The 25,298-nt window shown below is 38.1% G+C and overlaps 2 protein-coding genes and 1 long non-coding RNA gene across 7 annotated transcripts in view; 1 reads left to right on the plus strand and 2 right to left on the minus strand.

Annotated features, from left to right (window-relative positions):
• On the plus strand, positions 1-8,337 carry mpnd (MPN domain containing). Its single transcript, XM_056252313.1, has 13 exons — positions 1-488; positions 1,054-1,256; positions 1,583-1,804; positions 1,939-2,050; positions 2,198-2,276; positions 3,055-3,151; positions 3,266-3,338; positions 3,421-3,497; positions 3,591-3,759; positions 3,849-3,919; positions 4,359-4,448; positions 4,686-4,778; positions 6,610-8,337. The coding sequence occupies exons 1-13, from the start codon at positions 485-487 to the stop codon at positions 6,694-6,696; spliced, it is 1,377 nt and encodes a 458-aa protein (XP_056108288.1). The 5' UTR covers positions 1-484; the 3' UTR covers positions 6,697-8,337.
• On the minus strand, positions 1,666-2,873 carry LOC130086142 (uncharacterized). 2 transcript variants are annotated; one of them, XR_008807205.1, is made up of 3 exons: positions 2,409-2,865; positions 1,934-2,066; positions 1,666-1,774 (listed from the first exon to the last, which is right to left on the minus strand). It is a non-coding gene; the product is annotated as an uncharacterized LOC130086142 (long non-coding RNA). The 2 variants fall into 2 exon arrangements; XR_008807206.1 differs by having other exon boundaries at positions 1,754-1,833; positions 2,409-2,873.
• Positions 7,477-25,298, minus strand: part of sh3gl1b (SH3-domain GRB2-like 1b) — a 22,570-nt gene continuing 4,748 nt past the window's right edge. The window contains exons 2-10 of one of the 4 annotated variants that reach the window (XM_056252315.1): positions 14,740-14,808; positions 13,687-13,759; positions 13,361-13,504; positions 13,127-13,260; positions 12,477-12,635; positions 11,653-11,756; positions 11,421-11,554; positions 11,071-11,118; positions 7,477-9,526 (exon numbers count right to left, since the gene is read on the minus strand). In XM_056252315.1, the coding sequence (XP_056108290.1) occupies positions 9,336-9,526; positions 11,071-11,118; positions 11,421-11,554; positions 11,653-11,756; positions 12,477-12,635; positions 13,127-13,260; positions 13,361-13,504; positions 13,687-13,759; positions 14,740-14,808 (1,056 nt within the window). In that variant the 3' untranslated portion in view covers positions 7,477-9,335. Of the gene's footprint in view, positions 9,530-11,070; positions 11,119-11,420; positions 11,555-11,652; positions 11,757-12,476; positions 12,636-13,126; positions 13,261-13,360; positions 13,505-13,686; positions 13,760-14,739; positions 14,809-25,298 lie in introns of all 4 variants that reach the window. The other 3 variants (XM_056252314.1, XM_056252317.1, XM_056252316.1) reach the window with 3 other exon arrangements.

Consider the following 25,298-nt stretch of genomic DNA (forward strand, 5'->3'; position numbering starts at 1 on the left):
AGCTGTCCACTGCTGGGTCCCAGTCGACTGCTCATTTGACCGTGGTCCAGGGCCATTAGAAACTGTATCTAAACTGATATAACCACAAAATGGTAAACAATCGCAGCCAATTTGCTTGTAATATTTCTGCGAATATGTCTTCCGTTGTAACAGCAATGCAAAGTTTACCACATCCGCTCGCCCGTGCTGGAGAGTCTACGACCACAAACACCGCTAATTTATAAAAGAGAGTAAATGACAAGGACGGGTAGGAAGGAGAAAGGGGAGGGGAATTGACATTAAAGCAACACTACACAAGGAAACCACACACTGCAGACACAGACACACAAGCCTTCATTTTATGTTTTTGAATAACAGCCTGGTGGCGAGTGTCCGCACAGAAGTGTTATATTAACACCGCCAAACTGAAGTGGCGGAAAGAAAGACATCACATCAGTCTGTGGAGCAGTTTCAGGTCAAAGCGTTTTCCGACGATTATCACGAAATGGGTGAGAATTAAAAAAAAAATAGTGATTTTTAATAAGCGGGTGAAATTAATAATTACTAGGCCGCGGGGTTGCGGAAAGGAGCGAGAACAAAACACGCGAAGGACGAACCGTTTCTCGACAAATTATCAGAGCGGTTTTGTTTTAATTTCTGGGGAAAAAAGCGTATCAGATGGAGATGGCAGCGGACAGTCGCTGATTCCCTGATGTGAGATTCTCTGTGTTGACCATTTTTTTTGTCCCACAATAAAAAGCATTTTTTTCCCCCTCCACATGAGAGTTCAGAGTCCCAAGTAAATACTTTGTTCGAAGGACATTATAATTTTACAATGTACAAGTTTGTGAGATTATGTTTGAAAACTGTTTTAACTTGATCTGAGGACATTATAATGTAATTTTGTAAATAAAATATAAAATTTGCTTATGAATTTTCTTTTAATGCCTTGAATAAAATATCAGATATCAATTCTCTTTGCCAGGATTTAGATGATTCCAACCAATTAATAATGATGCTCGACGTATCCCTGCCTGTATTAATTCCTTATTTCTGTCTGTTGTTTGTCCTCAGGCTCAGAGCCACCCTCGTCTCCTCAGGTTGTCGAAGAAGGAGCAGATGAAGAGGATGAGGAGTTGAGTGGGGCTGAAGATGCTGACCTGAGGGCTTCCTCTGGGAGGGGTTCCCTCCTGACCAGGAGAGGCATCACACTAAGAGTCCTCTTAAAGGATGGTCTTGTGGAGCCTGGAGATGGCGTTCTGTCCATACACTACCTGGTACTGTCCAGAAACTTCATCATAAGGGCTATTACCACTTATACCTTTTATCATTAAAGAAATAGTTCACCAATAAATGAAAACGGTAGCATTTATTCACGCTTCCAGACCTGTCAAAACATGGAAAAGTGTATTAAAAAAGTCGGTGGCATCTACAAGATTAAAAATGATCTAGCAGAATGTCCTAGTTAGCTCCTTTCTTTTATTCCATATAATGAAACTGAATGGTGACCACGACTGTCATGAGGGGGAATAAATAATGAGAGAATTTTTGGTGAAAAAATTGGTCAGGTGCAATAACTCTGTCTCTGTCTATGTCTCCTTAGGGTAAAAAGTTTGTTGGAGATCTGTTGAATGATGGGAAGATCCGTTGGGTGGAGACCGGGCAGATCTTTAACTCTCCAAGCGCCTGGGCAACACACTGCAAGCGCCTGGTGAACCCGGCCAAGAAGTCTGGCTGCGGCTGGGCTTCGGTGCGGTATCGTGGACAGAAACTGGTCCAGTACAAAACCACCTGGCTGCACAAATACCAACCCAGTGCCGACATGGTGAGCAATGGAGGGAAATTTATTAAGAGCTTACAACATGTAAACAATAGTAAACAAGAATTTAAAAGGGGATAAATGATGAACAATTACTGTGCAACCAGCAGTTTGTGTATGATTTGATTTGTTTACCTCAGAGCTTGATAAGTGAAGGAGAGGATGATGAGATGGGAGATGATGACGAAGAGGAAGGGAAAACGGCCATGCCAGTAGAGGACAAGAATAAAAAGTCCAAACCTGAGCTGCACGGTATGATGTTATCTACCTAAACATTACATAGAAAAAACTTCACCCAATCGCCCTGATTCCTCATAAAAACATGGCACCTGAGAGGTGATGACTTGATCTGTTTAAGGTTACAGCTTAGTAAGCATAAGTTATTTCATGTTCCCCCAGACATTAGCCTGATGCAGAGGAGGGAAAGAGAGAGAGTTCCAATCAGGTATTGCACTCTTGGCACCAGAGATGCAACAAGGTAATTATTATTATTATGAAATATATTTGAACCACATATTATGTCCTGAGGTATATCTGTTATATTTATTTATTGCTGTAAAACAGTGTGATATGACAATTTTATGATGACATTTACTGCATCTTAATTTACCTGCCCGAGGTCCCCACGCTTCCGGTTTGTTCAGTTCTAAGTTTTGAGGCAGAAAAACACTGATGAAAAATTCTAAGACCACACTGTAATGCATTATGGAAATTATGCTCTCTAACAAACACTACCGTTCAAAAGTGTGGGGTCAATACGATTTTTTGTTGTTGAAAGAAATTAATTCAGCGTTTAATTGCTCAGAAATGACAGACTTTTATATTTTTAATAAAACAATTAAGTTTTCAATGAATGTTTTAATTTAGAACTTTATATTTATAAGAGCATCCTAGTTTCCACAAAAATATTAAGCAGCACAACCATTATCAACATTGATAATAATAAGAAATGTTTCATGAGCATGAGATCAGCATATTAGAATGATTTCTGAAGGACCATGTGACACTGAAGACTGGAGTAATGATGCTGAAAATTCAGCTTTGCCATCACAGGAATAAATTATATTTCAAAATATATTAAAATAGAAAAGATTTATTTTAAGTTGTAATAATATTCCACAATATTACAGTTTTTACTATTTTTGATCAAATAAATGGAGCATAAGACACTTTCTTCAAAAACATTAAAAAAAACCTACTGACCCCAAACTTTTGACCGGCAGTGTACCTGAATGTTCCTGTGTTTGTCTTCAAAGGGATCCACACACTCTCGTAGAGCTCTCCGCCTTTTCTGCGATCAACCGCTTCCAGCCTTTTAATGTAGCCGTTTCCAGCAATGTTCTGCTGCTGATGGTATAAAGTGCTCATGGATTTTTGATTTCTAAAATCAAGTCAATACTGATGATATGAAAATTATTTTTAACAGTTGAAGGCAATATATAACACTTACCCAACCTCTATTCTTAGGATTTCCACTGTCACCTGACCACAAGTGAGGTTGTGGGGTATTTAGGGGGCCGATGGGACACTAACACACAATGTAAGTGTAAACATTTTTGTAACTACTGTAATAGCAAATTGGAGGTTAGAAACACTCAAAATTGACATTTCATCTTCATCAGTGCTTACAGTCTTGCGGGCGTTCCCATGCCGTACGCGATTGGCTGATAAAGACGCTGCCCCAGCTGTCGAAGAAGAGGTTAGTCTGCAAAACTATTGTGTTGGCTGTAAAAACATAGAAATGTACCATAGTCTCCTGCAATTTACCCTTCGATCTGTTTGAACTATGCAGATTTGTCAAAATCTCTTCATGCGCGGGCTGTCATTGGTGGGATGGTATCACAGTCACCCCCGAGGCCCCGCCCTTCCCTCTCTACAGGACATCGATTCGCAGATGGATCACCAGCTCCGCCTACAAGGCAGCAGTAACGGTTTCCAGCCCTGTCTGGGGATTATCTGTGGTGCGTGATGGATTTAACAGACGATCACTATGCAACACAAACCATGATCAGTGATAAGTCTTTTCTTTCCTTTGTCTCATCACTTATAGGACCCTATTATCATGGCAACCAAGGTGTGGCCTCCACCATCACACCATTCTGGGTAGTTCCCCCTCCTGAGGTAACTGTTCTTAAACATTTGCTAATAATTGTTCGCTAAACTAGTAGTTTACTCGATTACACTTTATTTGGTAACACTTTATTTGACAGTGTCTTTGTTACATATGTTACATGTACTCACCATAGTAATAACAGTAAATTATGCATGATTACATGCAATTAACCCTCAACCAAAACCTAATCCTATCTTAACCCTATAGTAATTACATATTGTTAATTATTATTTCTCAGTACTTTAATGTGTAATTACACTGTAACACGGACACCTTAAAATAAAGTGTTACACTTTATTTTAAGGTGTTATTGTTACAGTGTAATTATATATTTAAGTACTGAGTAATAAAAATGAACTACATGTACTTACTAAAGGGTAACTACATGTAACGTAACAAGGACACTGTAAAGTGTTATTGCTTAATCTAATTTCCCCTTCCATTTAGCAACGACCCAATGATTACGGCATCCCAGTGGCAGTAGAGGTCACATACGTGCAAGACAACTTCCTCACTACAGACGTGCTTAATGAGATGGTATGATTACGACTAGCATGTTATATTTATGTATCAACATCCATCTTGGGAAAACAGGAATTTTATTCCCTTCTACAGTTCAGTATGTCTCAGAAGTAATCTTTTTGAAGCGAATCACTCACTGGTTGTCTTTTCCTGCAGTTCTAGATAACACCTCACTCTAGATTAGATTAAACCAACGTCTTTTGATAAGCTAAGATCTATATTTGTTTCTTATTTTTATATCTTTCTGTGTAGATGCTGTTGGTGGAGTTTTATCGGTCTGCTCCTGACCTGGTGCAGTTCAGTCAGATGTGGAGTCCTAATACCTCTATACTTGACAAAATCAAGGTCAGCCATAATTTCTCTCCCTCCCACATACACTAAACAAACAAAACACAATCAATTTCATGATTTACAATTACATCATTAAGATTATTCTTAAAGGTGCCACTAGTGTCAGGATTGCAAAAATAATTCAAACAGGTTTACTGAACACTCACTCGGTCTTCCTTTACTCGATATATATAGTGCAAACTCACATTATTGGATGAGCCAATGTCGGACTGGTCGGGACATGGGCGTAGATTACGCGGGGGACGGGGGGGACATGTCCCCCCACTTTTTATAAAATGTAAATTCGTCCCCCGCACTTTTTCATAGGGCAAGTGTGTATACGACAAGCTGAGGTTTTCGCGGGTAGCCTACATCGAGATTTAAAATCCAAAGAGTCAAGGATAGTCTATCTACATACGTGACTTTCACGTTTCCATGGTAATCAGTCACTCGTGCATTAGCCTACGACACGCCCATGCTCGCATCCGCGCCAAATCCATCAGTATCAGTTCAAAACGGCAAAAAGCTCTTCACTCCATTTTCACGAAAAAGTCAAGCACTGTAAGTAAGTTGTCATGTGGTATCCGAATTGTGTTGCACAATGATGAATAACTCTGCTTATAGAATAATTAAGAAGTTTTGTTGTAAATTGAAAATATTCACTACCCGAAAAAACGTGCACTGTTTTCAATCTTTTTTATTCGTAATGTCTTTTATTTTCACAGATATGTTATCAAAGCCCTTCAAATTAGAATAAACATGGTGATTGTTAATGCTGAATTAGTATTTTCATGCATTAACAGCCACGATCTGCTTGAATCAGGCAGCGTTCTAACATTTACATGATGTTTACCATAATTCGGTAACACTTTACAATTAGATAAAAAAGTTATAGACAAACTTTAAGTTCTCTTGAAAAAGCCTAACTAGAAAGTTTGAAGTAGTTTTAAAAGCTTGAAGTTTGAAGGTTTTCAATTGGATAGTTTAGTAAGACAGACATTGTTTAGGCTTTTAAGGAAATGTAATTTTGCCATTTTGTGGGCGGTTGGCGAGTGGATTATTTATTTTAAACAACAGATTCGAGTGACTCAAAGTGCACCAGATTAATGAATTTATCTTTAAAAATGTAAAAAAAATTCTTACGGGGGGGCATGCCCCCGGACCCCCCTAGAAGTACCGAGATCCACCTACAAAAATAATGTGGGTAACACAGTAGGCTATATGGTGGTCTACGAAAAATTAACATTTTATTATCTAATTTAAATACATGGTCGGGATTTTAACACCTCCGCCTCGTTTTAAACCAGGAAAAACCCTGCATGTGCAATATAAAGTACTGAACATCTGCATTTCTTTCTTTCTGTTTTATTGCTTTAAAAATAAATAGCATATTAAACCAATTAAGCAAAAACCTGTCAACAAAAGTCTGAAAAAAAACCTTGACATTCTGTCCCCCTCACTTTTGAAATGATGGCTACGCCCCTGGGTCAGGATGCTCAAACAGTTATGCTTTAAAAGCACCGAAATCAGACTGGTATGATTTCAGTCAGAATTAAGTTTGACACTTTAAAAATAAATTATTGCTTTTATCTGACTGAAATAAAACTTTTAAAGTGCATATACACAGGTTGATTTCTCTTTAAAGTGTACACCGTTAAGTCTATGAATGTTTTAAGTTGTCTTTGCATATTATGCTAGAACGGAAAGAAATTTAAACATCCAAAATATTACCTTTAAAACATTATCATTTGCATAATTCAGTGCCATTAACAATAATCTCACAGCAAAGCATGATTATATGTCTGACTAGCAATGTTTAAAGAAACGCTTGTTTTCTCATTCTCAGGCTTCTCTGTGTGGCCACGCACCCAAAGACCAGGCGTATGCACAGATCCTGGAGCACGTGTACAACCAACTGCGCAACACTCAGTGACCAGAGCGGTTTATGTCTGTGCATTTGTGTTAAGCTGTAGAACTGTTGACCTGGGACCTCTTGCCCTGTGCATTACCGTCTGACTCTGTGCACTGTTATACTGTATATGAAATGCCTTCATGGAGGATATATCATATATGCTTCCGTCCAAACTGTTGCCTTTAGGACTATTAGGTCTGTATCACTGGCCGTGGTTTATGCGTTTCTGCCATATCTGTGCTGTGAAACTTGTCTTCCTGTGTGCTAGGAATGTCTGGTGGGTAGTTAGGAAAGAGAAGATGGTTAAGTGAGTTCTTTCTCTCTCTTTCTTTTGACTAGTATTTATCTGTTTGTGTGGTTAGATTTGTGCCATGTTGACTACGCAATATGGGAACAATGCCTTTTACCTGCTGAATACCTTAAAATATACACTGGAACAAATGAAATGTGCCGATTCCATTTCCTTCCGACTTAACCTCGTAACATCATGTTTTTCTTACCGTATAATTAAAGAAACAGTTCATACTCATACAAGTGAAACAGATTGAGTACTTTCTTGAATTTATTTACTTAAAGACGAGTGGACACAATAAGATACAAATATTTAGAGTTCGGAATACTTAAAAAAAAAACAATATTATGCAGTTAAATCTGAGACATACAAGAGGAGACTTTAAAACTAAAACATACATCAGCCTGCTATTAAGCTAACATGCAAAAATCATTAATAAAAAAGGTTGAATGGTTTTGTATGTATATAAAAAAAACAATATAATACTAAAAAGAGTAGGACCAGAATGATTTACTTTCATAAAATCGTTCTGGTACCCTCATTCCATTAGACAGAAATAACCCACTTGCTGTTTTCTTAAACTTGTAGTGTTGCAAAGGCACATTTGTACTCATGCTTGTACATCTGGTCACAGCTCATGCCAAATACTGAAACCAACAAGCCCTTTCGTAAATAATGAAAGAGGACAGACATAGAAACTACATATTAGATCTAAAATCATAATTAATATTTTGTTTGGTGTTCTAGATTGATTCATGCCATCGAAAAGGCACTAAAACCCTTTTTTCACATTGAAACGGTCACCGTAGCCTGTCTGATTCAGCACATCTACAATAGTCTGTTACGGTGAGCAAAACAAACCGTGGACAAAACATGTAAACAGACACTGGGAGGAAAAGGTCACAGAGGTGCTCTGTGCAGACAGGACATGGAGTCGGGGTGGAGGGACAGATGTTGGTATGTTCAGAACCACCAAGATGGTGTGTAGGTCCATGCTTTTATGGAGTGCAGTATTTGAAAAGAAAAAAAAACATCCTAAGAACTAGGGAACTCTGAGTAAAATAGATAAACTAGATCTTCAACCACTTTTAAAGCTGTAATAATCCTTTAAAAGTGATGGGTGAGAGCAAGAGATGTAGCACCATCCCTTCATTTCTGAAGATGAGAAGTAGTATTTGTTAATAAAGAAATTCTGTGTAAATTAAATTTAACACGGGGCTTATGAGCCAACATCCACCCTAAACACCCAGATATACACACCTGAAATAATGGGACACTGCCAGCAGCATCAGATGTACAGAATACCGTAAACTGACTTCAAAAGAGGAGAAAGAGAGAGGAAGACTCTATAATTCAGGCTGCCAGAAGAAGACATTTCCATTTAAATAACTATTTGGCTGTGTTTCCTTCAGAAAACAGTGCGCAAATTATTTATTTGCCGCCCTCTGGGTTAAAAATGGTAAAAGGGGAAGCATAGTGTTTCATACTTTATAAACGGTTGTAGTGCAGTAAAACCCTCTCCACCTGACTAAACACATCCATTAAGTGTTTTAGCTCACCTTTATGACGAGATCCAAGGTGCAATTCAGCGTCTAATTTCTTTTATCTTGTAAAAAATATACATGAAAAATATTAGATGACGAAAAGCTATGTTAAAATTATGGAGCATAGAAAAGGACTAATTTCTCTCAACAGGTCTGTGGCTCAGGATTGCTGCACATTGGGACATTTCACACACAGCCCCAGTGCTAATGTGTCCGTCACAGATACAAGGCGGTTTCTCCTTAATCTGAGGCAGGTCAATGTCGCAGCCTGACCAGCAGGGGGCGGTAAGGGGACCAGTCGAGTCAAAATGCAACTTTTCACAATCCAACAGTTGAGAATTTGTATGTAGATAAAGAATTTGTAAGTAGATAAAGACTAGCCTGTCTACTCTTTAAAAACATGAGAATTGTATCACAGGGATATCATGATCTGCATTCTTTTCTTTTCAGTTAATGAAGCACAAACAGTATGAAACATCATTAAAAGACTTGGACGACGAAGTGAGTTAGAGTGTCTCTGAAATTTTAGCTTAAGGAACAAGTTATACCATCCGTACGTCAGTCAACCGGCCAGTAAGTCAGTCAGTCCTGGAATGTGAAAGGTCGTCATTTTCCAAAGTTCCCTCCTTCAAAAATAAATCAATGTGTAAAAGTGCCAGAGTACAGGTACATTTGGATCAACGGCAACAATGTGGTGAGGATGAAGACCAAGATGATTTCAACTGGCTCCTTTCTCCCTACCTCACTTCTCTCCAGCTTTCTCCCTTTCACTTTTTTATTGCTCTTTCTCTCTCTCCTCCCCTCTTTTCCATGACAGAGGTCACTTAGTGTGGCAGAGGAACGATCACCTCCACGTAGTTGAGAGGGAAGAATCCGGATTGGCCACGCAGCATGCCTTCATACCAGTTTTCATCGATCTGATTGGTCAGATTGATGATGTCACCCTCGTGGAAGCCCAGCTCGCCTTCGTTCTCCGGATCAAAGTCATAGAGCGCTTTACAGCACGGCTGCTCCGCTGCTGAGAGGACAGATGGAGAGATTTAATGACAATGGGATATTAAAGGAGGGATTTGGGGAATGAGGGATATTAGTTTACGGCAGTAATCTGACATTCTAGACGAAAACATAAGACAAAGTATAGAGTGATAAAGAAATGATTTACTCTAAAATGTCTCGTTCAGGTTGTGTATAAACACCCAAAAATGTTTTAAGGGAATTTACATGATTTAAAAAATGAATATTTTTCATTTCTATTTTAAAAAAGTTAAAAAAAAAGAAAAGAAAAAAAAGTAAACTTTAATTTTTAATGAAAAGCATTAAAGAACAAATTAAATGTTTAAACACTAAACATTTTAAACACTTTCATACTTTATAGCAGGATTTGTTTCGGTAATTGAATTAAAGATGAAATAAAATAAAATATAAATGTTAGATTGATGAAAACTTGAAACAGTTTTTGTACCAACAGTTAGCCTTGGCAAGTTGAAGTTGAAGTAAAAAATTTAATAAAACTAAAACTGCAATACAATTAAAGCTAAAAAGCAAAAACTAATAAAAATGATAAAAGCACATAACAACATTATTAAAACAAACTAAAATTAAAATAAATACTGACCAGCAAATACCAGTTAATTAAAAATAATTAATAAATACTACTAAAATAACACTGCTTCAGTAAATTAAGAAGTTTTTCAGTTTCCTGCCGAAGAAACATTTCCCAGTCCAGTCTGTCAAACCAAAGTCAAGCCCTCAGTGAGCAGTGCTGATATACGTGTTAGTTTAACACACAGTTTAAATCCCACTACAACCGCCTGGGTTAGGACAAGATGCTCTGTGTTAGTGAGGGGTCGGGTGGCAAAGCCTGGGTCTGTGGTCATGTGACAGGAGACCTCCAGTTTCAGTCTGTAGCAGGGGCTCACTCTGTTAGGTGGAGCAGCACTCTGTGCTTGAGGCCAACATACATGCGCACACTTTACACACACACACAAACACAGAGACACTTGTACAGTCTTCTCTTACACACATACACACCTCCTTCCTGTCAAGCACACATCCCCATACAAGACACTACGTAACCTGTAGTTTGCTGTGTCAGTGCAATAAACTATCAACTGATGGAGAGCTGAACTTTGCATGTTTTAGACAAATACTTCCCTTCATAAAATCATATTTTCACAGCTATGGCAAACATCTACTGTAGATGTAAATAATCGATGTAAGTAAATTAGAGGAACTTATCATCGCCGATAGTCGTATTACAGAAGGAAAATTTGTTATAGTATATTTGCTTGCCACTTGCTGTTGTAATGTGCACCTTTTTGTAGTTGTGCCACGTCTTAACTATTAAAAACTTTTAACTTCCTCCAAACGTTCCTATTCTGTTCTGCTTCATACAATTAGATAAATGAAATCTAACTGTAACATTTTTTTTTATTAATTATTAATTAGAGAAGACTTGCTAGAAAATGTGTTTTGCAGTTTTGCTTTTTTTTTTTTCTCCACCACAAACACATACACTTTCCCATGCAAACATACAGAATCACACACTATCTGACTCACGCAATCTGGGTTTCCATGTGGATATTCTGCCAGACTGGTGGTATGGCTCTGATGACGCAATGGGAAGAGAACACAGAACAGGGTCACTGGCTGACGAAGAGAGCAGCTGACAGCTGTCCATTTGGCCTGTCTATCCCGACACACGCACAGGCGGTCTCATCACACCCTGCCACGGGGCAGCAACCGCACAAAGCACAATGTACCTTTCTCTCACTAGTCCAAAGCATTTCCTCAATGTAATGAAGATCATCTATCCTCGTTCAAGAATAGCTCAATTCCTCAAGTTATTCTGGCTACATAATAGAGGAAATTTTATGACTTTGTAAAGCAGGTAAAATGTCTGGTCTTACCTGTATTGCGCATGGGTGGAGCAGATGTTGGGGTGAAGCCACCGTTCGACTGTTCGGTGGGATCTCCAAAGTCAATTACAGGCTTGGGCTTGGGCATGTACTCTTTACGAGGACGTGACTGAGCATCTTTCATCCTGGGCGGTTAAACAGGAGTCATTTATTGCCTCTTTTGACAGAATCAAGAACAACCACACATGCTGTGAAAGGAGGACACATGTGCTCACATACACACCTGTCACTGAGTTTGTCAGAAAGTTCGTCCAGGATTTGAACAGCCTGTCTGTGGTACTGCAGCTGAGACTCAACCAGTGACGACAGCTGGCTCACCTGCTCAATCTGCAAAGGAGCACACATACATAAAACATATAAAGACATATTTATTTGTCACTTATGCACATCCACGCTTATGGTCACACTGGGCAACCACAACAACCTTCATTAACAAATAGTCACAAATAGTTAATGAGTAATTCCTGAGGCCTTGAGTTCACACGGGTCTCACTAGACTGCTGAATTTAGACTGGGAGCTCTGCTAGCAGTTCACACTAAACATTTACTATCATTTAAAACTGTACCATACAGTATCTTCAGTGTATTACTTTACATCTAGAGCCTGATGAGTTTAATATAGTCTTTCCATAGACTCCACTAGCAAATGTTTATTCCCTTATAAAGTTATTGTAATATTGAACCAACAGATGGCGCTCTGACATCTCCATAAAACATTAGATAAAAGCTGCAGCCAAGAAACAAGAGGATTTTTAACATTTTGGCAGCTTTATAGGATTACCTGTCTTGACTTGACCCCACCCCACTGATGGGCTGTAGTCAAATTTTCATCTTCGATACTGCTAATTCTAAAGTGTCAGTCTTAATTCAAAGTCAAAATTGCTTAAGAAAGACAGTTGAGTTGGTATAAAATCAGTAAGGCAAGGTGTTACAGAAAAACACTGAATTATTCAGTGCTGCTAATAGGATTAGAACAATCCCCAGGACACACAAAAGCACAAAAACACACTGAATGAAGCATCAAGCTGTCAGATGGTAAATCCTTACATCAGTTTCCAGAAGGTTGTACATGCTGATCTCAGCCACCTCCTTAGATTCATGAAACTTCTCCAGCGCCTGCCTGACCTCTTCATCTGGAATTTTCCCCTGACGTTTCTTCTTATAGTCAAAATCCAGCCTGCGTCCTTCAAGTTTTTTCAAATGGTGCTGAGAAAGAGGGAAACACTTTCAATATAACTGGTGTGGAACCAGACCATATTAAAACATAGAAAAGGAAATGAACTCTAAATATAAAATCTATTCTTCAAGAAGCAAAAGGAGCATTCTACTGTACAGTTCTTCATAAATGCAATTAATGTGCAGATCTTTATTTCTTAGTCTAGCACATTTTAGCACAAGTCAGAAAATTTGCCAAAATTGTACCTTTAGGGGCACAACAGCTTGTCACTGGGGCAGGGACAACGTTGTACCTTATCTACCACTAGGTGCATATTATTACTTTAGAGAATATGTACCCGGCCTTAAGGTACAACTATGATCCTTTCAGGTGTACTGCTCCAGTGACAAGCTGTTGTACCCCCCTAAAGGTAAAATTATTGCAAATTTCTTTCTGAGAGTGTGGGTGTCACATAAAAACATTTTCAGTTATATACTCTAGGTATCTCTATATGTGTGTGAGACAGAGAGTGAAAGCAAACCTGTATCTCTCTTAGGTCCTTGTCACACAGGCCTTGTAAAGGGTCGATAAAATTCTGTTTAACATCAATGTCCAAAGAATCCTTCACCTCTGCTAGCCTCTTCATACTTTCACCAACATCAAATAAAGCACCACCTACAGACACAAATGTGGTTGTTTTGTGCATTTGGTTAGCTGGAGAACAGCAAATGAAATCTGTGAAGTTTTAAAAGCTGCATTCATTTTGTAAACCCACCAAAGTTTGTTTCCTCTCCCAGTTCTCTGCCAAACTTTGCCATGCATTCTCCCAGCAGCCCCTCGGCCTGTGGATAACCTGGGCTCTTCACCTGCCCTCTGATCTTAGACATAGTGTTTAACATAGATAGCTTTGCACGAGATGCTGTGTGAGACAGAAAGACAAGAACAGTGGCAACAACAGAGAAAGAGAAATAGAAATAGAATGGAAAAGACAGAAACATTTTACAATAACGATCAATTGTGTGCAGGTTTTGCCGAAAAAAAAAGTGTATAAACCTTAGACAGCAAGCTAAATAAAAGCTCCATGGATGTCTTTGGTCTTACCTGGATTGGGCTGCAGGTACTCTGATGTTTTAGAGATGACTTCTACCACAGCTTTATTTGTCACATCTACTTTCTACAGAAACACAGAGGGGAGGTCACTGCACAGAGAACACGTATACATGCAACGCTACAAGCAAAACACAATAACCAACACAGAATAAAAAGACAAAATGGCTTTTTTATAACATGTAACAATAAGAACAGAGTCTAATTAATCAACGTCTAAAACTAAATTCAAATTACACGGCACTCTGGAATGTTTCAGGTTCTTGATTCTGATCGCAGCATTCTGTGGTCAAATATTTTTGTGAAAGTTATCTAAGGCAATCAATCTTGACTGTGCTACTTAAATGGCTTTTGTAGCACTGAAGTCTCTTGCTTCTCACATAATAAGGCCATTTCAACAAATCAATATTTCAAGTTCATTTATTAGTTCTCTTTATTTGCCTGTATTCTATTAAATCATCTACTAAAACATGTAATTACAGAGCAACTGAATGAAGAGGCATCTGTCAAATCTGTGAAAACACAGAGTTTAGTGTTAGAACAAAGTTAAATGTATACCATTGAGCAATATTTTAAGGAGACCTCTGATGATATCACTCATGTTTAAAGGATTGGATTATTAAAATAAGATTTTAGCCAAAGACACTGCAGTGAATAAATATGTCAAATAATTATAAAAACATACAATAATGGATCAAAATCAAAATTAACTTTAGCTGGAAATAACATTATTCAAGAACCGCTATAAAGCCAAAACAATGTCTGTTACCTTAAATTATATGTTTATCTCTGTAAAGCTACTTTGAAACAATCCATTGTTAAAAGCGATATATAAATGAAGATGACTTGACTTGACATGGATCACTACAGCCACATCACTTTCACTTTGAAAATAAAAGAAACTTTCCACAAAAACACAGGTAGTGTAGAAAATCTCATTGATGGATGTGTGGGACAGAGGTCAAGCCTTTGAATCATTTTATGCGTTTAAATCAATGTTTTTAGAAAGACTATTGGCAGCGGTGTGGGAAAATTATCTCCACTTACTCTCTCCAGGTCCTTGAACTCCTCGTCCAGTTTAGTTCCCTCAGCACCACCAACCTTCTCACTCACCATCTGACACAAACAGAGAGAGAAGTCCCTTTTAAACCAGTATGACTATATTAAGATTAGAACTCAAATGATTCTGGATACATTGAGAATACATATTTTTTCTTCAAAGAAAGATCACGATTTCCCCGCGATTTTGAACAGACAACTAAAAAACATATCATGGAATTTACTAGAGAGGTTCTGACAAAATTTTAATTGCTGCAGTCTATCTAAAATATTTAATCAATTGGAATTAATAATTTTTTTTGAAATCAGTTTGAAATGAATGATTCAATGACTCATTTATAAATACTTCACTTGTTTCATCAAGTGATTAATCAGCGTTTTTTAATGCATCTCTTGAATGAATGATTCAATGACGAGGAAATGTTTTAATAGTCCCTTGTCGCCACCTGGTGGCGTAAAGATGTAATCGATTAAATTGTTATTTGAAGCGCTAAATTACTTGCAAATGGTGATTTGCACTATTGTGATTGCTTAGGTAGACATCAGTGTTTACATCCAAAGTATAACATTTTTCCCCAATTAGGAATAAGCTACAGTGATGATATTTATAATGCACATGCTTAGTTAGCTCCTCCTCCTACCTGGAAGAAAGCAGGGACATGTGACCATTCCTTCTGCAAAAAATACTTTTCAAGTTAAATAAAATATATATATATATTTTTATCATCTGAGTTTTTGTCATAGTGTCTAAACTGTTTGCATGAAGCATTGTAAAGTCATATTTTAATCAGTGTTAGCTTCTAACAGGCATAGCTACATCAAAGCTGTTGTGTTAAGCTAGCAGAGCAAGTTTTTATCATGGCTTTCACTGTAAGGAGTAGGGACAGTTGCAACATGACGTTCTGACAAAATCTGCAGGACAGTGGCCCTCCAGGAGCAGGATCGGACAGCCCTTCACTAGATGTTTTAAAAACATGTTTCAGACGATTTATAAGCCCTTTTAACTAGTGAGGACCAATAAAATGTCCTCATTAGTCAGTTGTCATAATATTTCACTACATAAGTGAGGACATTTGGCCCTCATATTTATAGCAACCAACAGAAGTTACGGTGGCCGACAGTAAAACATGTCGTCGTCTGAGACATCAGAGAGTAGCCAGTTAAGCAATGAGGTTTCTTTACAAAGATAAAGTAAGAAATTAGGTTTACTTAATTATTCAGTAAAACGATAGTTCACCCAACAATGAAAATTAGCCCATGATTTACTCACCCTGAAGGCATCCTAGGTGTATATGACATTCTTCTTTCAGACGAATGAAATCGGAGTTATATTAAAAAAATGTCATGGATCTTTCAAGCTTTATAATGGGAGTGAATGGGTATATTTTTTTGGAAGTCCATCAAAGCGCATCCATCCATGATAAAAGTGCTCCACACCGCGCTGGCGGGTTAATAAAGGCCTTCTGAAGTGAAGCGATGCGTTCGTGTAAGAAAAATATCCATATTTAAAACTTTATCGACTAAAATAACTAGCAGACGGCCGTACGCATCAATTTACGGCGTAAGACTAACCCCTGAACTTGACGCACAACGTAATGACGAAAGTGGTTGCCCAGCCCTGTTTGTTTGAACCGCGAGAGGCGTCAAAACTTACGCTACTCCTACATCCTACGTCATGCATCGTCAAGTCTTAGGCTACTCTTTTGTCGACTGGCATACGGCCGTCTGCTGGAAGCGAGTTATTTCAGTCGATAAAGTTTTAAATATGGATTTATTCAATTCAACCCGCCAGAGCCAAGTGGAGCACTTTTATTATGGATGGATGTGCTGTGATGGACTTCCAAAAAAATATACCCATTATACAGCTTGGAAGAGCCAGGACATTTTTTTTATATAACTCCGATTGTATTCGTCTTAAAGAAGAATGTCATATACACCTAGGATGGCTTCAGGGTGAGTAAACCATGGGCTAATTTTCATTTTTGGGTGAACTATCCCTTTAATGTTCAAATTTTGCCCAACCAATACAAACAGTCTCTGAGAAACAAGGAAAATGTGTCCCCACTCTCCCCTACTTCTGCGATCATTTAAATATTTTTGCCATGGACATGACGATACTGTGTGGCTAAAAAGACTAAGCTGTTTGTGAAACTGTTTCATAGATAGCCTAACAGCTTTCTCTAGGTCAGTGGCAGCGCAAACGCAGATTTGAATGTTCCGGTGTGATTTTGTCAAAGCTTTAATATACATGGCCGAATCGTTGTTGTTTAGGAATGAGATGTGGGTGTGTGGGTGTTTGAATCGAGATAGCGACCTTTTAATGATTAATCGTGCAGCTCTAACTAAAAAGACATTTACTAAATTAACTAACTGGAAAAGCTTGTATTGATCATACCACAAAATCATACCAAGACACAAAACACACAGAGACCAGTTAAATACAATTCATTAACAATTCGTGTCAATTTACACTTTCCCTCCACCTCTGTATTCCTCACAATATATAAACTGCAGAAAATGGCTAACTTTTACAAGGAACTCATTTTAGCACCGCACACATGTAAATCCAATTAGCCCTCCCTGCAACTCATTTCTCTTGCGCTCACTTGGGAGGGATCATTTTCCCCTCTGTACTTCCATAGCTTTCATTCTTAATACTTTAAATAGCTCCATATTTATTATCCTATTTATTCTCAGAAAATCATTGTGAATATTATACAGCATATCATGCATTACTTGCCTACATCAAAACAAAACAGCTCTGTGTGAACCTGTGTCTGCCACAACAGTTGTTATTCTCAGGACTTGGTAACACATGCTCATCCACTCACTCTTTATGTCCTGAACATGCAACAAAGAACCAGAGACAGTGATCGTGCAACTGTTGAAACAAGGCCACATGTTAAATTTCAGTCCTCATCACTAAATGTTGTTTGTTTTATAGCTTTTCTTGACCCTAACTGGAGGAAGCATATATTTCAACATGGAAAGCAATGGATGTTTGTCATATTACGTCATATGAACATTAATCACAAACACATGTCATTTTATGGATGCAACTTGCCATGCTAAGAAGTTCATTTTGTGTTTTTGCTATTTCTATGGCTGTATTAAAGATTATTTATCTATAACAACCTGTTTCCTTGAGTTTTTCTCTTACTCTATACTGTAAGCATTTTCTACGGTCTAAACATGCATGTCTAGTTTGTTAAAACAACACACTTCAAATGGTCTTTTAAGTCCGATCAAAGTTTAAAAAGACTTTTTCATAAAATCATTAAAAATGCACTATGGGAGTTTCTTGGGACATCTGCTGTATAGATTAGAGCAGACATCTCTTTAAGACAACCCTTGCTAGCAGTAGAGGTTAAAAAACCCAATAAATTTTGCAATGAAATTAAAACATTTTATACTAGGGCAGTCTATTGAATTAACAACAGCTGTAATTTAAATGTAATAATCACAATTATATGCAAAATATTAGTTGACTAAAGCCACCAAATTAAGATAGTTCAAAGACATGCCATTATTGTTGAAGACAAAAGCATTGAATAGATATAACACACAGGGCCTTTAGAAGTTAATAAATTGTTGCTTTCACATCATTTAACGTTTACAAGCCTATTAAAGCCTGCAATATTTTTTAATTGTTAGTATAATGTACATACATATGCAGATTGATGTCTTATAAAAAAATCCCAATAAATTAATGTTAAAGGATTAGTTCACTCCAGAATTATAATTTCCTGATAATTTACTCACCCCCATGTCATCCAAGATGTTCATGTCTTTCTTTCTTCATTCAAAAAGAAATTAAGGTTTTTTTGAGGAAAACACTCCAGGATTTTTCTCCATATAGTGGACTTCAACAGGGACCAACGGGTTGAAGGTCCAAATTGCAGTTTCAGAGCAGATTCAAAGGGCTCTACACGATCCCAGCTGAGAAATAAGTGTCTTATCTAAACATGAATATACTTTTTAACCACAAATGCTCGTCTTTCACTATGTGATGCACATCCATGACTTCACGCATTACGTAGGCTCATCTCATTTTCCCCTCCAACTTCAAAATCGTCCGACATCGTTGTTTTACCCTTTCTTTTTGTAAAGGGCATTTTATCTTTGCACGTTCGCTTTGTAAACACTGGGTTGGTATTTCCGTCTATGTCATGCGTGACCTTTCCAATGTCACTACGTAATGCATGAAGTCGTGGACTGGCATCACAGAGCTAGTGCAAGACGAGCATTTGTGGTTAAAAAGTATATGCGCTTTGAGGCTGCATTGAATCTGCAATTTGGACCTTCAAGCCGTTGGTCCCCGATGAAGTCTACTATACGGAGAAAAATCCTGGAATGTTTCCCTCAAAAACCTTAATTTCTTGTTCATCCAATGAACATCTTGGATGACATGGGGGTAGGGATGTGGCGGTGAGGATATTTTCCCACCGGTTATTTGACGTGTGACAACACCGGTGATACCGGTATCACCGGCAGGGGCTTTTAAATTACTCATTTGAAAGCGAAACTAAAATGCGCACGTCCGCACGGGCATTCATAATGGTGTGGCGCAGAGCGAGCGTTTTCAATTAATTCCTATAGGAATTAACTGAAAACGCAAGCTCTGTTCTGCTCGCTCCGCGCCCGTGGACATTTCTCAACAATTGGGTAACAATTCAAAATTGACGGCACAGGGCGGTGCCTCAGTGGGAAAGTGATGGAACCGGAGTTGCTTCTGAACAACGGTGACACCGACTATCGTAGCAAGCCTACATGAGGGTAGGGCTGGGCGACATGGCCAAAAAAGCATGTCTCTGTTTTTGGTTAAATGGTGATATACAATAACAATATATATCTCGGTACTTTATTTGGATAAAGAAAATCTGTATTTATTTTTTAAAAAATTATTTCACATCCTGCCGAATAATATCCTACAAACAATGTTGATATTGAAGGATATGGAAACAAATATAGTGAATGTAATGTAGGCTATGCAATATATTTTGTGCAAAAAGGTGGTTAAAATCACATTACATTCTTCTAACATTGTAACATTACAATCTAAAAACAAAAATGCTCGTTTTTAAATTGACTAAAGGCTAAACTAAAAATGAAAATAAAAACAAAAGCCCAAACTAATTATATTAGCCTGCATTTGATTACCCCATTATAATGGTCACTTTCATAAAAATATACTTGTAGGTTTAAAATTCCACATATGGCACATTTATTGTCTCCAACAACAAATATTTTAGCATATGTATATTTTAGTCAGAATTATTGCGCTACTATTTTATTATGCTCCGTCTGTTTGGCTCTCATTCAAGGAAGCTTGAATTTTAGCGGAGATTCACTTGCAGAAGGCTCGTCCTCTCATGACAGTGAAATGGACATATTTGTTTGACTTTCTAACATTTACAGATGGTGAATGAATATACCTGTGAAATGTGAGTTAAGCACTGAGGAAAGCACCACATCTCAAACACATTAAACAGCGCAAGTATTTATCTGTCAGTCAGCAACAGTATCTGTCAGAGCATCTGACAGGGCAAGCTGCTTTAAACTTGGAAACTTTATCTTACCAGTTATTTTGAAGCCCTTAATATAAGCTTGTGTCATGTTTAGGACAAATTGTACTATAGCCTACATTCACTGCAGCAGCTCACACTGCCTCCTCGGCTATTTTTCAGATGTGCTTGTATCAAACTACTGTATCGATATAAACGGTATTGCCTCACATTCCATATCGTTTCAAAAAAATATATCGATATATCGTGATATACCGCCCAGCCCTACATGGGGGGTGAGTAAATTATCAGGAAATTTTCATTCTGGAGTGAACTAATCCTTTAACATCACCACCACCATGCACAAGAGCAATCATGAACAACTTGATACAATTGAATGAATCAAGATGAATAGCAGAGTTATTTTAAGCCAAAGACATCAGCACAAGAACAGTCCATTACAACTGTATAGCTGTGTTTGACATGCGGTGTCTGCTTGCAGTGACCTTTTCACTATCTCCAAGGATGTTTGCATATTTGTGCAATTCAGTTTGTTTGGCAGACCAGGAACAAAGGAAACTAATAAATAATTAACCAGTGTTTTGTGGCATGTCAATGGGTGCGTCCAAATGTCTCCAATATGTTGAGATGGTGAGAGACACTGGATAGAGCTAACGCCATAAACTAGGTGGAAAACATGATACGGCTTAGATTAAGGCAATAGATAAAGACTGACGTGTTCAAGTTCCCATCAATATAACATTTAGGCTAAATGAAGGCAATATTATCAGTGCCACCTTTCTATTTTAAAACAGAAGATGTTCTGTAATGATCTAAATCGGACACTCCCGCAATGAAACTGTACACCTCAGTCCGCTGGCGACAGGATTATGTATATTTACGTCTAGTGGTCGACCGATATATCGCCATGGCCGATATATGGCATTTTTCAAATATCGGCATCGGTCGATCGGTTTTTCAATGGTATGCGAAAAAGTAAAGCGTTGCTTTTATATTATTTGTAACAGAAAAGGCAAACAATCAGGCTATTTACCGTCAACATTCAGCAAATGCGCATCTACATCATTTAAACAAATCTCTGAATATAATAAACATTTAATAATCAAATCCAGCTGTGATATCTTGTGAAGTGTGCATTTGTAGCCTGCATACCTGCATAAACGTGTCACTGCGAGTGACGGTCGGTCGGTCCGTGCAAAGTGAGTGAATGCGAACAGAAGATCAGCTTCACAGGAGATGCGATCGAAAAACTTTAAATCCTTCATTTTAAAATATGCTGTGCTATATCCAGTTGCCCACTGTGTCATATTCATATCGTTTTCACTGTGTGCTCTGCTATGTAAAATTAGCGTTACCTTGTCTTTATTTAAAAAAAATATGATTACCAGTGCACACAAAATTACCAGATTACTGAGTGCCCTGTTACAGTGTTTACTTCCTTTTTATTCACATATTCATATATTTTTAAACAATTACTTTATTTGTGAAAAATACTATAATAGGATTGCAGATTCAAGAAGTTGCCATTTAAAGTATAAGCATGGTTATTTTAAGGATGTTTTCTAATTTATTTATAATTTATTAAATATTGATTAAAATAAATATAAAGTATATATAAAAATATCGGCTTTATATCGGCCATCGGCCACCCTGCTCTCTAAGATATCGACATTGGCCATCAAAAAAAAACAATATCGGTCAACCATTATTTACGACTGAAAGAGGCTTTATCACCAGGTAAAAAGATAATACAGAGGCTCAGCTCTGTCACACACTGTTATAAAGAATGCAAACAACTGCTAACTTTGACACAAATACGCACACACAAACAGCCGTCCACATAGCCGAAGCAGACCCAGCAGGCGCAGACTGAAACCCAGTCCACACTCCATAGATAATGCTGTGCATGTGAGTCTAATGAAGAGAAGAACGCATGACTGTGAGTCAACTTCTACAGAAACAACGCAGGAATTTCAGAACAATCCCTCCTCACACAACAAAACAAATATTAAGTAGGCTAAATGTGTTAGGTAGACACCTGCTTGGATGGATCTGCTTTTTTTGTTAAAAAAATACTTTCTCCTATCAAACCTTACTATGCCCAGACAACTGAAAGCATAATTTCTCACAGAAACAATGTGTCTCAATTAAAACATGCTGTTTGTAGCATCTCAACCAGCCTGACGCAGCAACACTGGCCCAACCAATGGCATCTGTTTTTCTGACCACGGGAAGTATTCAGGAAACCTGTATGCAGGGCTCGACATAAGCAATGGCCCGATGGCCCGGGGCCAGTAAAAGAGTATGTCGGGCTAGTTGATTGGCCAGTCACTGGCCCGCGCGGGCCAGTGAATGGCCATCAGCAAAACAAACAGCAAACGTCATATACAGTGGCGCGAAGAGTGTCAATGTTACTTCAGGTTATAACGTATTAAAATGTCAAAGAACTACGAGGCTGATACGAGAAAGAGGACATTCCTATAGGGCTGGGCGGTAAATCGAGTTTGTACAATATATCGATTTTTTATAAAACGATATGGAATGAGGCAATACTGTTTCGATACAGTAGTTTGATACGAGCACATCTGAAAAATAGCGGAGTACGCAGTGTGAGCTCCTGCAGTGAAAAACATAGTACAATTTGTCCTAAACATGACACAAGCTTATATTAAGCACTTCAAAATAACTGGTAAGATATAGTTAACAAGTTTAAAGCAGCTTGCCCTGTCAGATGCTCTGACAGATACTGTTGCTGACTGCAGATAAATACTTGCGCTGTTTAATGCGTTTGAGACGTGGTGCTTTCCTCAGTGCTTAACTTACATTTTAGAGGTATATTCTCCATCTGTAAATGTTAGAAAGTCAAACAAATATGTCCATTTCACTGTCAGGAGAGGACGAGCTTCTGCAAGTGAATCTCCGCTAATATTCAAGCTTCCGTGAATGAGCGCTGCCGCGAGCACGCGCGCCTAACAGACGAGCACAATAAAGAGTAGCGCAATAATTCTGACTAAAAGATACATATTGCTAAAATCACTATTGCTACAATAAATGTGCCATATGTGGAATTTTAAACATACAAGTAGGCCTATGTTTTTATGAAAGTGAGCATTATAACGGGGTAATCAAATGCAGGCTATATAATTAGTTGTGCTTTTGTTTTTATTTTCATTTTTAGTTTAGCCTTAGTCATTTTAAAAACAAAAGCATTATTTTTGTTTTTAGATTGTAATGTTAGAATGTAATGCGATTTTAACCACCTTTTTGCACGTAATATATTGCATAGCCTACATTACATTCACTATATTTGTTTCCATATCCTTCAATATCAACATTGTTTGGATATCATTAAGCAGGATGTGAAATATTTTTTTTTAAAATAAATACAGATTTTCTTTATCCAAATAGAAAAACGTAGAAAGTACCGAGATATATCGTATATCGCCATTTAACCAAAAAATACCGAGATATGATTTTTTGGCCATATCGCCCAGTCCTATTCCTAGTGTCATGGAAAACACAGTACACCTGGGTGGAGAAAGGCGATGAGGGCTTGTACTGTTTCGTTTGCCGGAAATTTACAACAAAAGCCGACCAAAATGCAAAATGCATAACCGGCCTGCCGAGTGCCGACGGGCTATCTAAAAAGAGTGTAATCAAATTCCCCCCCCCCCCCCCTAAACTTCTGCCTAGCCCCCCTAAAAATGTGTGATTAAGTGTAAGCTACACAAATTTGTGTTCGCTTCAGTCTTGTTATAATCAGATTCAGCACGTTCTTCATTTTTTCTTCATTGACAGTTTTTTAGGTCATAAATGTTAAACGTATGACAAAAATAATCAGGCAAACTAATATATTTTTGTCTAATTTCACCATTTTGAAGTGAAAATATAGCCTATGTAACTCATCACTCATGTAATGTAATAATTAGTTTACTGTCATTGTGAGGGGCCAAGAAAAATTAATCCTAATGTATACAATAAATACAGTTTAATGTAAAAGTGCTTTTCATTCTATTTCTTTCAGGGCCAGTAAAAATATAGAAGGGGCCAGTAAAACTCTGATCTACTGGCCCTGGGGGCCAGTGGGGATTTTTTTTTATGTTGAGCCCTGCTGTATGAAAACATTTCACTGTTTATTTTTACTGCAGTGGTGCAGAAATTCATCCAGAAAATGTAAGTTCTATTGCTGCGATCTCACAGTTTGTTGGAGAGGAGGGATTATTGCCACATCATCCAATTCGAATCAAATACTCTCTGATTATTAGGGGTGTAACGGTTCGCAATAAGAAAAAAGTCTAACTGTAGGGCCTACTGTTCTCCACCCACAGTTCGGCACAGGGCCGGATTAACCATTAGGGCAACTGGGCACTTGCCCAGGGGCCCACGACATCTAAGGGGCCCTGGGCACCAGGGGCGGAGTGGTAATCGGGAGAGTAGGGAGTTTCCCCTGGTGGACCTGTAGTGTTTCGAGGCCGCGAGGGCCGGTCTGATAAAATGTATTCATTGCAAGTTCGCCATGCGCACTTATGGCCCAAGCGAGGGGAAGAAAAAATATATTTTAGATAACGGAGCGTATATTTGCACTAAGTGCCTGTCTTTTTAGTAAAAAGACGCGCGTCTCTGAATAGCTACAGTGGCGTAGGTCGTAGTGCGTGAAGTGTTTTAAAAGCAGCTTTTGATGCGCTCGACCCGAGTTCGAATCCGTCTTTTGCCGAACTCTCTCTTCTCCCTTTTCCCAACACATATGAGATGTAAAATGTATAACCTTACCCAACATAAAGGTCTCTAGCGTTATATTTTGCCAACGAACTAAAATCGAAACCATGATGGCTTTGTGCCTTTATAAAACAGCACAAGACTTTAAGAATAGGCATCCTGTTTGTGCTGGGTGATTTAAAGAAAAGTGTGCACTTTGCTCACGCGATCAGCATGGTTATCAGGTGTTTTCTCCTAAATAAAAGCTCAAGGGTTTATTTCTTGCAAGTGAAGAAATTAGGACAAAAGTATATTAATTTTCCTGTA

The sequence above is a fragment of the Rhinichthys klamathensis genome, unplaced genomic scaffold (assembly GCF_029890125.1).
Source record: "Rhinichthys klamathensis goyatoka isolate OS25496 unplaced genomic scaffold, OSU_Roscu_1.1 h1tg000094l_1, whole genome shotgun sequence".
In the NCBI taxonomy this organism is placed as follows: Eukaryota; Metazoa; Chordata; class Actinopteri; order Cypriniformes; family Leuciscidae; genus Rhinichthys; species Rhinichthys klamathensis.

What these genes read in the sequence shown, in the direction of transcription:
- mpnd (XM_056252313.1), top strand. An exon ending in GTCCAAACCTGAGCTGCACG is followed by an intron (nt 2,051 to 2,197) that starts GTATGATGTTAT and finishes ATGTTCCCCCAG; the next exon opens with ACATTAGCCTGATGCAGAGG. An exon ending in CAGACGTGCTTAATGAGATG is followed by an intron (nt 4,449 to 4,685) that starts GTATGATTACGA and finishes CTTTCTGTGTAG; the next exon opens with ATGCTGTTGGTGGAGTTTTA.